At 39.8% G+C, this 17,037-nt stretch overlaps 1 protein-coding gene across 2 annotated transcripts in view; it reads right to left on the minus strand.

Annotated features, from left to right (window-relative positions):
- The window catches only part of TBX15 (T-box transcription factor 15), a 97,720-nt gene that overhangs the window by 63,399 nt on the left and 17,284 nt on the right, over window positions 1–17,037 (minus strand). The window contains exon 2 of one of the 2 annotated variants that reach the window (XM_074860852.1): window positions 14,252–14,264. The exons of the other annotated variant lie outside the window; for it this stretch is intronic. Coding sequence (XP_074716953.1) covers window positions 14,252–14,264 — 13 coding nt within the window. The remainder of the gene's footprint in view (window positions 1–14,251; window positions 14,265–17,037) is intronic. 2 annotated transcript variants of the gene reach the window in all.

Consider the following 17,037-nt stretch of genomic DNA (forward strand, 5'->3'; position numbering starts at 1 on the left):
GCCAAAATCATCTAAATCAAATCCCACAAGGGATTCTTCTTTCTTCAACCCATGCACGTTAGAAAACAAAAATGGCCAGCAGCCATCCTCCTTCTCCTCCTCCTCTTTCGCTGAGCAGATTCCTGCAGCTGGAACAATGTCATTAGAAGCTGCACTTACAGACTCCAGGGCAGAAGCATGGCGTAGTTTAGATATGCAACACAAGCAGTTCAATTCATAACAACAGCTTCACCCTTTTTTTTTCTTTTTTCTTTTTTCTTTTTTCTTTTTTCTTTTTTCTTTTTTCTTTTTTCTTTTTTCTTTTTTCTTTTCTTTTCTTTTCTCTTACCAAAACTGGGAAGTAGGAGAATTTCAGAAGTGAACCCTGTGGTCTGAATTCTCAGCATTGCACAGTGTGCTGGCTGTACAATTGTTTGTAATCACCATTCATCCAACTGCACGCAAAGGCAGTTCAGACATACAGTAGGATTTAATGTCTAACCAGTGTTCTGCCTATATGATTTTTGCAATTGCATTCAATTAAAACAGGTTTTTTAAGGCAAACACTGAGAAATCTATAAAACACCATACAAACCAAATACACACACACAGCGATTCAGGTTTTTCCTCAAAAAAAACCCACAGGTAGTTTTGAAAAATGTGTGCCTTGATTTATTGATTGAGGAAGTTGTTTCTAAGGAGGTTTTTTGCTCTCATTTTTCAATTTTCAGCCTCCAAAGAGAAGCCTCAGGACTATGCATGAAGGCTAGTGTGTGTAAGGTGGGGAGTTCGCCTTCCATAAAGTGCTGGAGAACATCTGGATGAAAACCAGCAGAAGACACAAAGTATTGAGGAAGTCCTGTACCATACAGAAGACACAGAAAGCAACTGTTAGCCAGGCTGACAAAAAAGTGCTTGAGGTACGTTGCCAAATGGGAAGATCGAACCGAAGCCGAAAAGCAGCAAAAAGAAACAATGCCACAAGAGTTTTCAGAAAAAAAAAAAAAAAAAGAAGAAAAAAAAATTGCAAAAGGACTTGGTGAATTGTAAATGTTGCGCTTCATGACTCAGGGGCAAAAATCCCCACCCAGTATCATCACTGCACTTGCTCAGTTCAAAGGAGCCCAAACAGAGACATGCACGACCCGGGGCTGCGTGAGGTCTGGCAGAAAAGCAGACAAAGGTTGCAAGGAGGATAAACAGAGAGGCTGCTGGCAGCAGGGCCTGCTTAGCTGCTGTTTGGTACAAAAGACACTGTGCGGATTCTGTGGAGAAGGTTCAAAGCAGTCCCCAGGGTCTCCTTCCCTCCGCTCCTCCCACCCCACTTCCCTGCCCACTACTTGGCCCAACTGCTCAAGCCAGGTGCTGAAGTCTGGATTTAAGCCTCTGCACATTTAGTTTCTGTACAGTAGTTATTCCAAATAGCTTTTTCTCCTTATTAAAGGCCAATAATAGTTATTCTGTGAATGCTGACAAAAAAATTTTCTGTTCTGAAAATCTATATGAGCAATAGACTGTGCAGCCTGGCTATAAACTGCTAGTTTTCTATTTTTTCCAGCAACACACCATTTTCTCCCGCTCTAACATAGCAGGCAAGTTGAAGTTTTCCTCTTCCAGAGGACAGAAGGATTCCAGCCTTTTACTTCACCTTGGAAAACTGAAGCAGTGAAGCTGTCCTCCTCTTGCAGAGCAGTATGTGATAATTTGTTCACTTACACTTTTTGTTCCCCACCAATAGCAGAAAATATTGGTGCTTCTTCCACTGCATAGCGCAAATTGATAGTGAGACATGCTGGCCTGGTTTCTTTGTGGGATGATTCCCATAACCAGGTCCTGTGGTCCACTCCACAACAAAATGCAAACTAGATTGGGGTTTTTTTTAAAGAAGCTTCTCATTGTCTTCTGTGTCCCTCAAGCCAAAAGCAATTTTCTCCAGCATTCTTCGTACCACTGCCTGCATGGGTTGTGGTAAAAGTTCATATATTTGTAAGGTCCTATTCAGAGATATTTTCAGTGCACCAGAAAATGAAAAACATTTTAACAGAGGAGGAAAAAATTAGCAACATATTAGCTAAAACTGACTTCCAATTTAGAGCCATCAGCAACCACTGGTATAGTTAGCACAGAAAACCTTTCCAGTTCGGGTTTGGTTTTGCTCTGTAATTCACTCTTACATAGTCAATGTGACCTGAATTATGCCTTCCTGATGCTTCCCTTATGCAGGAGTAGTTTTGCTCTCCAACCTTCCCAATGCCCTGTTTTCCATTATTTTTATGATATTATTTTTCATACCACTTTCCTTTCCATCATCACTTTTTTTTTTAATCATGAAAACTTCTGTACATGTTAATTGCAGTGATCAGGACAGCAAACTGCATTTCCAAAGGAGGGCTTTCTGCAGAACATCTCATTTAGCCTCCTTTCTCCAGCCTCATACAGTAAGAGAAGGTTTCCTTCTTGCATATATTAGCCCCTCTTTGATCACCAGAATCTTGCCTGGATGTAATCTGTATTTGAAAAACTCCTCCTTTGGTTTCAGAAAGGTTCTATTAGAAAGAATTATTTAAGCAATGTTACTGAGCAAGACAACACTAAACCTTACAAGGAACTGTCCAAGCTAGGTAAAGAGTAGGTTTCTTCACTTTTCCTTAAGTCAGCTCCTTATTTTTCAAACCAGTCTCAAAAACACTGGGAAAAATATTCATGCTGCTTTAAAACTGACCACCCTTACAGGAATTCTTCTTCAAGGGACTATCTACAGAGACATTCAGGAAACCTATACTAAACCAATGTAGCTGGTAATTCCAAGTGGATTTGCTAAACTCCTTTAAGCCACTTAAGTGGAAATCGCTACCAAAAATTAAAATGAACCTGATCTGATTTAACTTACATCATCTCTAGAGAATGCTGCCCAGGATTTCCATGTAAACTAACTAACACATTAAAAATTAATTCATATTAACTTTCTAGCATATCCCTCTGTAGCAAAGTCCTTAGTTAATGTACTTTCAGTATTACCATTAAAGTTCAAAAGGTTTCAGGACCTCCTAAATAACTATTTGAGTACCTAGCAACTGTGTTAATGAAGAGAAACTACTAAATACACTGCTTTAACCATGACTATTTAAAAGAGTCCTTAAACCCTGTCATCTGTGGTGGTGATTTTGACTGCTTCCAACAGCAGATCAGAAGGCCCTTTGCCACACGAGCTAAATGCATAGGATGGAGGCAGTAGGAAGACAGGTCCAACAAGAAGACTGCAAGTGGTAAGCTGCCAAAACAGCTCATTTCATCTGCAACCTGCTCACTGCCCAAGTCATGAGGATAGTTGGAAAAGCAACAGCAGAGAGAGTTTTTCATACAGAAGCATTAATTGTTCTGATGGTTCAGATATGTAAGCTAGGCTACCGCTTCTGCGCTCCCTCCCACATACCTATAGTCCACTTGGGAATGCACTGTGCCTGCTGGTTTTCTGCAGGGAAGGCATCAGAGCAGTCCAGCTGCACATCACTATAAATCCACGTCTAGCTTTTTGCTCCTGCTGTCCCACACTCCTGCCATTTGGATGTCTGACTTCTTTCCAGATTTACCTTTTAATCATTTTTCCTTTATTTTCACCATCTCTTACGATCATGTTGTGAACATAATCCCACCATACCAAGTCGTCTATATACCAGTGGTGTGTACAGAAAGAATTGGGATAATATTCACGTTCTGAATGCTTTGGAGGTGGCAGATGTATGTTTACCTGTGCAAAATTTCAATCTTCTCTTGCTGTCCTCTGCCTCATTCATTGCCCACTGTTAGTCACTCTGGCAGCCTCAGGAACCCTTACGTTTTTGTTGGTAAAATAAGGATTTTCAGTCACTTACACTGTAAGTACCTCTAACAGCTAAGGGAGATGGGAAAGGTCTTGGTTGTGCTGCCCTTCATGATTTATGAGGTAATGTTGGTGTGTGTTGTGAAAAACCTACATTTTGGATCAGGTTTAGCGCATGTTGCTTTCTTAAGTGAAATGAGTGAACTTGAGCAGAACATATGCTTGTTTCTAAAGACAATGCAGGGCTTGGGGATATGTTTTACATGGAAGAAAATTGGGAAATGTTTGATTTTTAATGAAGTAAAGGAAACAATCTCAGAAAAATCCACTTGTTTCTCTGTATTTCAGTGTTCTGTGTAAATGAAAATGTATGTATATTCATATGCACTGACATACATCCAGTTCAAACCAAAGAATGCAAGAGAAGCTCTGGTACCACCCATTTTCCCCTTCTCTAGTTCTTGCTTTCTCCATGGAAAATGGAGAAACAGCAGTAGATATCCCTGCCACTGCTGCATCTTCCCAAGCTCCTTCCCGTAGCAAGGTAAAGGAGTTACATGGCTGGGGTCTGCCCACCAAAGGAGCGTGCTCATGGGACAAGCCCAGAGAAACCTTAAATGAACATGAGCCAGAGGTAATTTGTACCAAATCCGAGTGGAATGGAAATATCCCTCTGTAAAATGTCTAGTTCTTGTTCCAACCTACAGGCCTGCAGGAAAGGGGGGAGATTTCTGATTTAGGATGCATAAACTGCTCACTGGATCGTCACCTTGTCTCTACAAACAGCTGAACCATTTTTAGTCCAGTTTTGAAAAGTAAAGAAAATCATGCCTGAGCAAAGAGCGAGCACAGTATATTTCAGAACAGCTCTCTAGGATTACAATAGAGACCATGGTGCCACCTATTTACGTATTTATATAATATGATATTTCACACAGTCACGTGCCAACATTTTGAACCGTTTCATGTGGAAAAAGACTATATTCTGTGTTTTATGCATATTTTGTGGTTTTTACTGCAGACTTATCTGGAACCCTCAGTTCAGTTATGATCCCTGCTGCATGCACCAGGCATTTTGTTCTTAAATCTGTCTCCCTGGTTTTGTATTACTAGAACAAAATATTTACCTTCATTCTCCTATTCATTTGTTGGTATTTTATCTTTTCTCTCTACACTGAGTAGTTGCAATTTTTCAGTCTCTCAGCCTCCGAAGCCTTGAATGTCAGAAATAATTTTTGTTCCCCAATTTTTTTGAGGGGGGACTGAGCAGAAATTAGCATGCATCCCCCAGGTGGTTGTCAGTTGTAACTGAATGTTTCCCCTATTTCTTCCATTGCCCTGTCATTTTCTTCTAACACTGACCTGAAGAAAAACAGTTCCCTCCCGTAAGTGTTTAAATGTGTGCAATTATAGCGGTACTCTGATTCCCAACTGCGGGTGGGAAGAGCAGGCTTAGGAAGAATTCAAGCCTATAGTATTATTCTCTGAACTGAGCAAACACCAGGATCTCCTCCAGAGCTTGAAGATGGAGCTAACACCCTACCATACAACAGGGGTGACTTGGTAGTCACCAACCCCAGGGTGCAGGACCAAAGAATGGAAGCCCTGTGTCCACATAAATGGCAGCAGGACTGAGAGCCCCCAGTCCAAAAGCAGCTGCAATTCTAGTATTACAGCAAACTATTAGCATGCACCAAGGCTTCCTGATAGCAGGTGTGAGTGCTTCCATTGAGATAATCACTTTCATAAAAATAGTTTGCTTGAGGGAGAGGGCAGAAGATTAACACTTTTTGTGGTTAACAGTTTAAGGGTCAAATTGTGTTCACAAGTCTGTGAAAAGTTGATTAAATGTGCATGGGTATTTGTCTTTAGAAGTGACTCCTTTCAATGTCGCAATACAATTTTGGAGGAAAAAAGTAGGGGTCCATAGGAACCCATAGCATGAAGGAAGCAATGGGCAAAGGAGGCAATCTGAGCTAAAGCTTTAAATGATCTGAATGAGTCAAGGATAAATTAGCCAAAACCAGCAAGGAAGTCTGCATTAGTAAGTGTTAAATGCATCAGGCATAACATTCTTCATTGGAAACCAGTAATGAATATTAGCTTGTAGCCTATAAAATTAAGAATGCTGAATTAATAAGATCAATGCACTCAGATACATTAATATAAATACAAAATAACAATTACTCATGCCTGGGACTCAGAAATAAGAGAGCACCATGTAAGAATGATGAAGAACACTTATATTTATTAGTAACAGAGGAGGATGCTACATAAATTCAGATCAGTCCCCTAGGAGTAAGCATATTCAACTTGGCAGGCCAAGACCACTTGTGCACAACAATTCTAAAAGACTTGGCTGAAGAGATCTTTGGCCTGCTGTGATGGTCTTAAACGTATCTTGGAAATGCAGAGGAACGCTGAAAGACTAGAATAGTGTCAGTATGAAGTGAATGGGATGAGCAGAGGAGCTCTGCTGAAGAGCCTGATATTCCTTCTGGGCAAGAAGACTGTGAAAGCCGGGAAGGGATCCCATTCATAAAATAACAGAAGAATAAAGATATAAATAAAACTATATCACATAATTCTATGGAACATAAATCTTGTTAAACAGGGCATGCTAAAGCAAGCAAATGCAAAGTTGTATATTTAGGAACGAAGAATGGGAGCCAAACCTACAAACTGAGGACTGTGTTTTGAATGGTGGTGTGTCAGAAGAGGAGTGGGGGGTCATAGTGACAAGCAACACCATATGAACTCCCAGTCTAATGCTCTGGAACAAAAGCAAGTAACTGTGCTTAAACTGGGGAGTATTATGTGGGATTTGGGGTAGTTTTAATCTAGTTTTTTAAAGTAGTAGTACTACTACTAGAATACTGTATACAGTCCTGTGCACACGTTTTCTAAAGGATGTTTGAAAGCTCAATAGGACAGAGAAAAGAAACAGCAAAATTACTTCTGGTCTGGAGAAAAATGTGTTACAGAGAAAGATGCAAGGAGCTCTGCCTGCTTTATATACCGAAGGAAGACAGGGTGAGTTTATTACAATGAAGGAATATGCTTACAGTATAAAACATGCAATCTAAGAGAATTCTTTAATTTCCTGGAGGAAGGAATGACAAGAATTGATGCAAGAAGGTGAAGCCCTTTTCTGAGGGAAAGAAGACACATGTTCCTAGCAGTGGGGTGATATCTCCTGCTACAGGCACTGCTGAATTCCCCAGCTTCTGAACCTTTTAGATGAAGCCTACATGCTTTTCTAGAAGATACTCTTTAGCCAAAAAGGTGACCAAGTAAGATGCTGCAGTCTGTGATAGATGGAAAGGTAATGAGACAATGTGATGATCTCTTTGGTCCTTAAACTCCATATATCTAAACTGCTGCTACTTATCATGATTAGAAGGTAAGCAGGTCTCTCTGGATTTTCATCAAAGTAACCAAGAATGTTGTTAGGACCAAAGATCATTCCTTACTCCACAGAAGGATACCATAAAGCTACAGGCATCTCAGATTATTTCATTAAGAAGGAATAACTCTTTCAGTCCTTATGCTCACTGAACTCAGAGGCTTTTGTATTAAAGCATTGAACAATGAAGAAGCTGTTGGCTTTGGATAACGATGATGACTTTAGTGGGAGCTTCACAGCCCATTTTCTGTATGAGGCTTTGACCTTCTTAATATTAAAAGGAAAACAAAGTGAAATAGAAGTTCAACATATGTATTTTCCCTAATACCATATGATAGCAAATATAGAAACAATGAATATCATTTTGCACTGTAAAAGAAACATATAGGCTAGTAATGTTATTTATTGGCAGAAAACAGTGAAATACTATAGGTAATCAGCATAAAACCAAAAAAATCCTACAAAGGCCACTAAAAGCGATCAGGAGGTTATTCAGTCTACACTCCTTGTGGTCTGCAGCATATCCCTGCTGCTAGTGGAAAAGGTTTGATCTGCAGTGTTAAAGTACATAATGTACTTGTGTTTACCTGTATTAAAAATAAAAAGCTGCTACTGTGGAAGAATGTTCTTAAAGCTAGAAAGCCAAAAATTCTCTCTGAGTTGCACTACAAAGAAGATAAAGACATCACAGATCACAGGAGTGATCAGTTATCTAATCTATTCAGCTCCTCTGAGCTTCAAAACCTGCGGAAGTTTGAATCAGAAATAAAGCTGAAAAAAACCCTGAGAGGTAAAACAACTTCCTTTTCCTTCAATGCAGACAGACCAAATTCCATAATGCCCTTCACCTTTCCCTGCAAATGGCATGAAACCAGAGCATGTCTGTTGGCAGGAGAAGTATTATCAGGAGGGCACGTCTGCACCAGCTTCCATGATAAAGACAGCTCTCAAATAGTTGGATATGACAGTAAATTTGCAGCAAAGCCTTCAAGAGTAGTTTAGTGTTTGCATTAGATCCTGAATTAGGTTGGTTTGCTATTCCCTTTTACATCCCGGACTGTTTACTGTTCTAGCTTATCCTATACTCTCCTCTGTAGGCTCAGCTGGAAAGAACAGGGAGAGGTATTTTTCTGCTTGCACATTTGTCATGCTTTACATCTTGCAATGTTTATGCCTTTGATGTGACTTTTTAAGGAAAAGCTTACACTGGGCTTTGCGTGGGCAAATTTGCCACATTCTCCCACTTCATGATTTCATCCAAACCATACTCCAGAAGCTCTGGTTTTAATATCCTAATGCATTTTTTTAGTTCTGAACCACAGAAAAATCAATACACAGGAAAGCAACACCCTCAGACTGTGTAGAGTTCCCCTGTTAAATTACTGTCTTCAACCTCTCTTGATCAGGTATGATTTCCTCTTTAAACTCCTTTAAAATCTCTTATGAGCCCTGGATATCACTGTAGAGCATATCCTGCTTTCAAACATGCTTTCACAACTGTTCAGTTTCAAGAGACTTAATAACAAGCAGCACTTCCCCCGTCTGGGCAGCAGAAATCTCTCTAGCGAGGCAGGGTGCCTTCCTTGCCTTGACTTTCAAAGAGAGCAAAAGCTTTGGGGACACCCAAAGTCTTCTGCACTGCCAAGTTACCCCGGATGGTGAGGCCCCCTCCATATGTACAAAATAAAACTCCTAGCAGACACCCTCCTCTTGTCAGTGGGTGCGCAACGTGCAGAGACACCATTTTGAATGGGGCATGCTGCAGCTTGGGTTCAGGCAGTGTTTTAAACCCTATCCTTCATTTGATTTGAATGATCTGCCACAGATAGGCAGGTGAACAGCTGCTTTTTGTGTAGACTGTCAGGCAGGCTAACAATCAACCCTGCTGGCCAGGCCGGTAGAGCTTTTTAAATAACGATGCCCTCCCTTCCCTATTCTCTCAGCATCTCTCTCCATTTTGAAAGCACCTTCCACTTTAGTGGTCAGTACCTTCTGTTAATGAGCAATTTGTGGTCACTCGAATTTGCAGTTGGGCTGCAAAGGGCACAGCACACAGCAGTGCTTGGAGACCCAGAAAGGCAGCAATAAGATATTTAAAACAGAAGAAAATAAGAATAGCTAAAGTTAACTCAGTGAATGATAGGGCAACAACGTAGAGTAGGAAGCACAGGAAGCAAGGAAGGAAACTAAGTGTAGTAAGAAGCCTGAAAAGTTATCTGAAGATTTGGTGTCTCAATAAAAGGTGATACTTGCTATTGCAACAGGCAGCGTTGGATTGTTTATAAAAGCATCAGATAAAAGGAGTAGAATAACAGCTTTAAGTTTAAATGTTAGAAAAGGAACAGCTGGAAAGCCAATAGAACAGATGAACCAATTCAGATGATGCCTTTAAATGTTAAATGGTTGACCAGCTTAGGTCAACAAGTTTTACAAGCAATTAAATAAATATATATATATAATAACACAACTGTACAACTACAAGAAGCTCCTCTGCAGACCAACAATGAAAGCTGCTTGAGATGCAATATGAGAACAGACACCATACTGCTCTTCAGGCCATCAAAAGGAAAAGGGGTGGCAGTTTTATTAGTCAAATACCTCCTTTTCATCCTAAAAGCCTGGTGTTTGAAGATGGCAGATATATTCTGATCAAAGACCTCTAAAAGGGTGACTTAAAAGAGCGTATACTCCATACTGTTCCATCCAGGGACAAGCCTCTTTCATGTCACTTTTTTTTTTTTTTTTTTAAGAATTTTTAATAAAATTTAGGACAGGAGAGAGAACTGTAGTCAGTTCAGGAATCCAGCCCTTGATAGACCAAGGTGATCAGGATTTGCAGATAAGAAGGCAACTTAAAGCTAGTCACCTTGTTAGATGCTAGTAATGTTCAAAAAGCGGTAAGCTCAGGGGATGCTCTTACTGTTGTCAACCATGTGATGCATATTCAGGCACTGATGTGCTCCCTGTCACTAGTGGCTTGTTAAATCCTGTTACTTTGATCTCTCTGGATGTAATCAGTCAGTATCCTCACTCCTCGTGCCTAATTTTGAAAGACTGAAATTTAGAACAAACTATATCTATGGCAAATGGATGGAACTCTGCTTATAACTTAGGGCAAAAGAAATATCTATAGCTTTTTCAGAGTTGTCTAAAAGAAAACAGTAAGCTCATTGAGATAAGAAAACTCTGTGGGATTCTTGTAAGGAAAGGATAAATGGTAAAGTTACTAGTAAAGCTTTCCATATTAAAAATCAAGCACCAGTGAAGAAAAAGGCCTGATGGATCCCTTTCAGTTTGAGATAAGCAGAAAGGTACTAAAAGGTTTTGTTAAAAAATACATAAATCCACAGGGATCGGTGGGACTGGATTTCCTGCAAATCTGTTAAACAGAACCAGCCTGAAAATGCATAAACCAAAACATTATATAAGGGAAAGATGGTGGACATGCTTTTAAAAAAGTGGATAATATGGCAGTTTCTTCAAAAGGGACGGCAAGGGACATCTGGTAACATGTTGAGAAGAGATGCTGGGTGATTTGAGACCAAAAGGTTTTATTGATCACAGGTCAACTCTCCAAAAGCCAACAACTTTTAAATTGCTTTAAGGACTTCTTTCCCACAGAACCACAAGAAAAGTACAGAATTCTTGTATAACCCACTTAAAAGGAGTGAGTACTATTATCGAAAGTCTGAATGTAAATAAGACAGCAGGAACAGATGGGTTTATGACCAACTACAGTGTCATCAGACCTATTTATCAAGATCATGCAAAGAAGAAGTAGTTTCTCTTCCGGAAGAAACAAATAAACTAAAATTTTAAAACCCAGATAGTTGCAAAGCTTGAAAATGATACAGTTTGGACTTTTTGTGTCTGGCTGTAGAAATATATTTGAGGCCGCACCTCGATTACTGTGTTCAGTTTTGGGCCCCTCACTACAAAAAGACATTGAATGACTCGAGCGTGTCCAGAGAAGGGCAACGGAGCTGGTGCAGGGTCTGGAGCACAGGTCTGATGGGGAGCGACTGAGGGAACTGGGGGGGTTTAGTCTGGAGAAGAGGAGGCCGAGGGGAGACCTCATCGCCCTCTACAACTCCCTGAAAGGAGGGTGCAGAGAGGGGGGGATGAGTCTCTTGAACCAAGGAACAAGTGATAGGACAAGAGGTAATGGCCTCAAATTGTGCCAGGGAAGGTTTAGACTGGAAATTAGGAAGCATTTCTTTACAGAACAAGTGGTTAGGTGTTGGAATGGGCTGCCCAGGGAGGTGGTGGAGTCCCCATCCCTGGAGGTGTTTAAGAGTAAAGCTGACTTAGCGCTTAGGGATATGCTGTAGTTGGGAACTGTCAGTGTTAGGTTAATGGTTGGACTGGATGATCTTCTAGGTCTTTTCCAACCTAGACGATTCTGTGATTCTGTGATATTTGATTAAATAACAGGAACTTATAGTCCTGGCACTAAAAGTATGATTTTGAAGATAAGTTGAGGACTTGCACTTATGCTCTATAAAGATCCTACAGCTCATCTGTTAGTGGATTGAATGTCTTCAAGGGGAAGACAGTTTACAAGGCCCTGCTCACAGCTGACGGCTGTTCATTTTGGCCATGAGGAATTAAGCAGAATTCTCAAAATAAAGCAACTGGAGGACAGATCAGAGACTGCAATAACTGTGAAACCTTCAGCCTGGGATGTGTCATAAGCAGTGGTGTTCCAAACATGCAGATACAGCACAGCTTCTACATGTAAAATTGTTAGTCAAGATAAAAGGAAAGTGTTGAGTTTCTGCATTTCCCAAAAAAAGCTCAGATACAAAACTATTGAGGATTAAAGATTCAATGAGATACCTGGATATCTCAGGTCTTTTAATATGTCACAGTGTATTAATCTGGTCCAAAATATTAAATTTCTTTTTTTTTTAAAAAGAGCTTTAAGAAACAGAGTAAGAACAGAGATTTCTGAGATGGGTTAAAAAAAAAAATTGTGAAAATGAATATACTCCCTCACATTCTTTTCCTGTTTCACTACTTACTTGTATGTGTACCAGACAGCACTTTAGAGACTTGAAAAGCTGTTGTCATGAATTTCATCTGGCATTAGACAGAGCCAAAACCAAACAGCTCTGTACTATTGAGGCCTCCCACAATGGGAAATCTTGCAGGGCTGAAAGAGTGGCACATTATTACAGAGCTCAGCTGAAATAAGGAACTCAGTTGAAGGATGTTTTATACTTGTGGGCAAAGCCATATTTGTAGACTGATACAGAATGAGAATGTGTAAGTATAAGGACTTCCAGTATAAGGAAATTTCTGAGATGAGTGCTGCATAAGAAAGAGATTAAGGGCAAAAAAATTAAAGCCACCTCTTTACTCAGCCTTCTTTGATATACAAAGATGAATAGGAAAAAACTCTTTTCCTTTAATCTTTCCCCATTTACCATCTTGGTTAAAAAATAAAGAATTCTTCACTCAATTTAATGTACAGTTCTGTTTGCATTATGACAGCTGTCACCCATTTAGATTAACTCTTTCTGCGGAAGATATCAAATCTTATGAAAAGATTTGTGATAATAAAGTAAGAATTGCTCTCTTCTATCTTCAATAGCAATCAGCAATAACCGCGTAAGAGCTCTCATCTGACCTTTTTGCCCTTTTGAGCAACTGACATAAATGAACTCAAGGAAAAAAGGAATAATTTCTAAAATGCATGTCTTCTTAATGGAGAAATAGATATGTTAGCATAAGGAATGAGAGAGAGAACACATAAGCTACTGATCTTCCAGGAGTGATTTGCTCAAAAACAACTTTAATGAAAGATAGTTCTATCTATATATCTGTCTCAGTAGCAATCCAATGTATATTCTGTGGCAGTGACTTTTCCCACCAGAGAAGCTCTTGAGATTTAAGCTCTTTTTCTGTCACCCTGGATTGCGCCAGGGACCCAAACATTCTGAGCGGACCTGACCAGAACCCTAACCCTTGTAGCAGACAGTGATATCCTCTCGGAGCTGCTGGGCTGCCTGCTGCCTGCTCCTCGCATGGAGTTCACTTGGTGCAGAAGGAAGAGAGGATAATCCCTCTTGCTGTGAGATCCTATGTGTGAAATGATCAAATGTAGAAGGTACCAAGTCTCCTCCTTGAACCGGCCCTCTCCTTTCCTCCTTAAAGATGCAAACTGCTAATTCTGGGATGCCTTGGTAACAGATGCAGAACCCCATCAGGTCACATTTCTAGAAATTAGACAGAAGAGGAAAAAGTGTTTGAAAATCCAGATTCTGCTCTTTACTTACACAAAAGGCAGAAATTCACCAGGTAATAAGCCCAAGTCCTTAGCCATGATATTTTTTATTAATAATATTGATTATTCACATACACTGCATATATTATTCACATGCTACTTTTCTTTACATTTGTTAACAGGCATAATTCTCTCATTACCCGAATTGTATCATGTTAATGTTTTTGTGAGTCTTGAATATCTTCTTTTGTAATTTCTGCATGTTCTGGCTGTGTTTTGGTTTGGTTTTTTTAGTTGCCTAAACAGAAAACTGTATTTGTTTTTGTTTTTTTCTTTAATGGAAGGTAAATAGCTTAGGAAATGCCCGACCTGATGATCATGTGCCAGACAACATCTGGAGAGAATTATCAACAGCAATGTTGCTCTAGGCAAGATGGGCTAAGAATATGAGCATGGTGAGTTTCCTAGGGAAAAGCAAAGAAAGAGGATTCTGAAACAAAAGGGGGAAGCTGGACAATTGGGGAAAAGATAGTAAGAAACAAGCGAACAGAAAGTAGCTTAAAGTAGCCAAGAATAAGCAAGAAGGAGCAGGGTTGATGTATCCGAGTAACTTATCTGTTTTAATGATGGATACTTCTTCCTAACCAGGCAGGTACACCCTTGACAGAAAAGGTGTGCCTGGACAGGAACCTTCTTCTGGGCATTTCATCCCAATTTGCTTCTCGACAAAACTCCAGAGTGAGTAGGAGAGATCCTACAGTGTCTTAACAGATCAAGGAAGTAAAAGGCACTAGATGTGCAAGATCAAATTTAAAGCCTCAAACCCATGTCTCGGGCTCTTACAGATTACTGACAGGCAGTCATAGGCACACAGTAGAGATGCAGCCCAGTTTGATCCCATCTGTATGGCTTGCACTGTGCAATTCTTACTTTTACTGAACAAAAATAAAAGGAATTTATCTCAGATTACACAGATAATACCTATCTCACTGCTGTTCTGCCCAATTGGCTACCGTATTCATACTTCTGTCTTTCTGAGTCAACCTCACATAGTATCAACAAGGGGAAATTCACTCAGGTCACTGGAACTGATTTATAGCCGCAAGAATGTGGATTTTGTCTTTGTTTTCCTTTATGCTACTTCCTCTTTTCTCTACAGTAATTTTTTAAACATTTTTTCCGCTAACCTTCTTGGACTTCATGTGCCTGATACTGCAAAGGCAGATACAACTAACTTCAAAGACCAGTCCAACTGCAGTCGTGGCTTGCATGGTATGGGTCTGGCCTGCTGAGTTCATAAAAGCAAAGTTTCATCTGTTTTGTGGATCGGGCTCTTGACCTGCCATAAAAATAAATGCTATCTTCTACAGTTATTAAATGGTAGACTGTTTCTTGTTACTACTGTGGTGTACATGTCTCTTCCATATGCCTGTCATTAAAAATAATAATTTGGGTTCCCTTATCTTATGGAGATCTCTTATTTTCCCCTCCTGTTTTGGTCTCCTGTTCATTTCCACATATACTTGCTGGCAGACTTGCACAGTTTAGATGAAAACAAAATGCAGCAGCCTTTTCCCCTCTGACAGTAGAGACACTAGCAGGTCACACCTTCATCTGATGTTCCGCTTAACCAACAGCGTTCTCTGAATGCCTAAGGGAAGCAAGGTAAAAAATCCTGCACAATACAAGAGGAAATAAAGTTGCATACAAAGATAGTATTCCCATTACTCTTCACCATTGTTAAAACATTAATTATTTAGTACACTGCCATTTTGTGTTGCTCTTTGTTAATTGTGTGTGTATTCCTCCTATGCCATGAAACTCAAGTGTCTATTTGTATCGTGCAATAGCTGAGCAGGATCTTGAGTATTTTAGAGACTGAACACTTTAACACCAACAATGCTGCTGTTCTGAAATGTCCGGTTATCAATTAGCACTAATATTTTCCACACAGTCACCTCATTGATACTTCACAACAGCCTTGGTCCTCCAGACTTTATTCCTTATGCTTCCTCCAGTGAGCATTACACTTCCCAGCAATTGCGCCACAAGACACAGAAGTGTTTTTCTGCCTAGTTATTCAGAAAATAGTTGCACCAAAATCAGCAAACCTCCTCTACTTCTATATGTGAATTGATTAGAGTAAGTTTCTTTTTTGAAGGATGAGAATTCACAGGTTTTGTTGCACCAGAGATGTCCTTTGCCCTATTCCACCCCAGGCACCTAAAACACCCCGTTGATTTTGCACCATTAATATCCATTGCAAATGGTCACTCACACATTTTTCAGGATAAGAAATCATCCAAAGGCACTTTCTGTTATGATTTGTCCTTTTTGCCCTTTTTTTATGGTTATCTTAGTTCCTCAGTCCTAAATTCTTCTGTGAAAAAGGCAATTTTTAAAGCCCTTAGTTCCTTTTTGTTCAAACAAGCACATTATGCTACATTTCAGATTGTCTCCTTAAAGTGTTACGCTATTTTTTTATCAAAGCAACATCAAAATATGAAAAGTAAAGACTCTCAAGATATATTACTGAACACTGTGATCATCTTTTTCTTTCATACTGGCCACCACAATCTTATTTTCATGTCAGGAATTACACTGCCTCTGAAGTTCTGCTAATCAAACACATGAAAATGTGCTAAGAAGTTGTGCTGCTGAACATGATGTGAATTCATTAGACAGGTGCATGTGCTGAGATGCTATCCAGTAACATTTCCCAATTTCTTCTATATCATTGGCCACGCAGACCCTTTGAAAAAAGAACAACTCATGGACAAAACCAGATGATGTTGCCACACTGGTTTTCCCTTACAAGCAAATAAAAATTTGCCAAACATTTAATGTTTGTTTATTACTTTCATTTTCACATCTTGTTCTCTTGCTCACAACTGTACTTGTGTTTTCAGGGTGTTTCACACATGACCCATAAGTTCAGTCCTGCTGCTATCAGATATGACTGCTCCCATTAACTGTAATCCTGCTACCATTAACTGTAATACATTTAGAAGATGGCTCAGTCACACATGGAGAGCAATTTGAAAAACTTATAAATGAATATTATCAATAGTTTTATCTCTGTTTATATTGAATTCATCTGCTGAGCATCTCTTTACATTCCCTCCATGACATTTCCATGCATTGTTCCACTCTCTCCCCAGTGTGCAGCTAGAAGGACAATGGGAGAAAGCAGTTCCATATTTCCATCTATCTATACACAGATGGAGTCAGCCCATGCATTCATTTTTTTTCTTATTTTTTCCCCCCTCAAAAAAGCTCCCAGGGCAGGGAAGGAATGCTAGATCAGGCCTGTCCAGAGTCGTGTGTTCCCTAGCATCCCACAGAGGGATGTTGTTGCTATTATTTTAACAGCAGATCTCTGCTGTTGTTGCTATTTTAATGGCAGATTTTAAAGCTTCCGCTGACATTGGTACAGACCCTGAAGCTCAGCTAGAGAAACAGAGGTGGCGAGCAGATGGTGATACAAAGGAGGAATGTTGTATCTATAAATATTCTGGTGAAATTCATATCCAGTGTTCCACACAAGAGCCAGCAAACTATGCTAAATCCTTACTATAGGGTTTAAATTAGTCTTATGTGGTA

Source organism: Strix uralensis, chromosome 2 (genome assembly GCF_047716275.1).
Source record: "Strix uralensis isolate ZFMK-TIS-50842 chromosome 2, bStrUra1, whole genome shotgun sequence".
Taxonomy (NCBI): Eukaryota; Metazoa; Chordata; class Aves; order Strigiformes; family Strigidae; genus Strix; species Strix uralensis.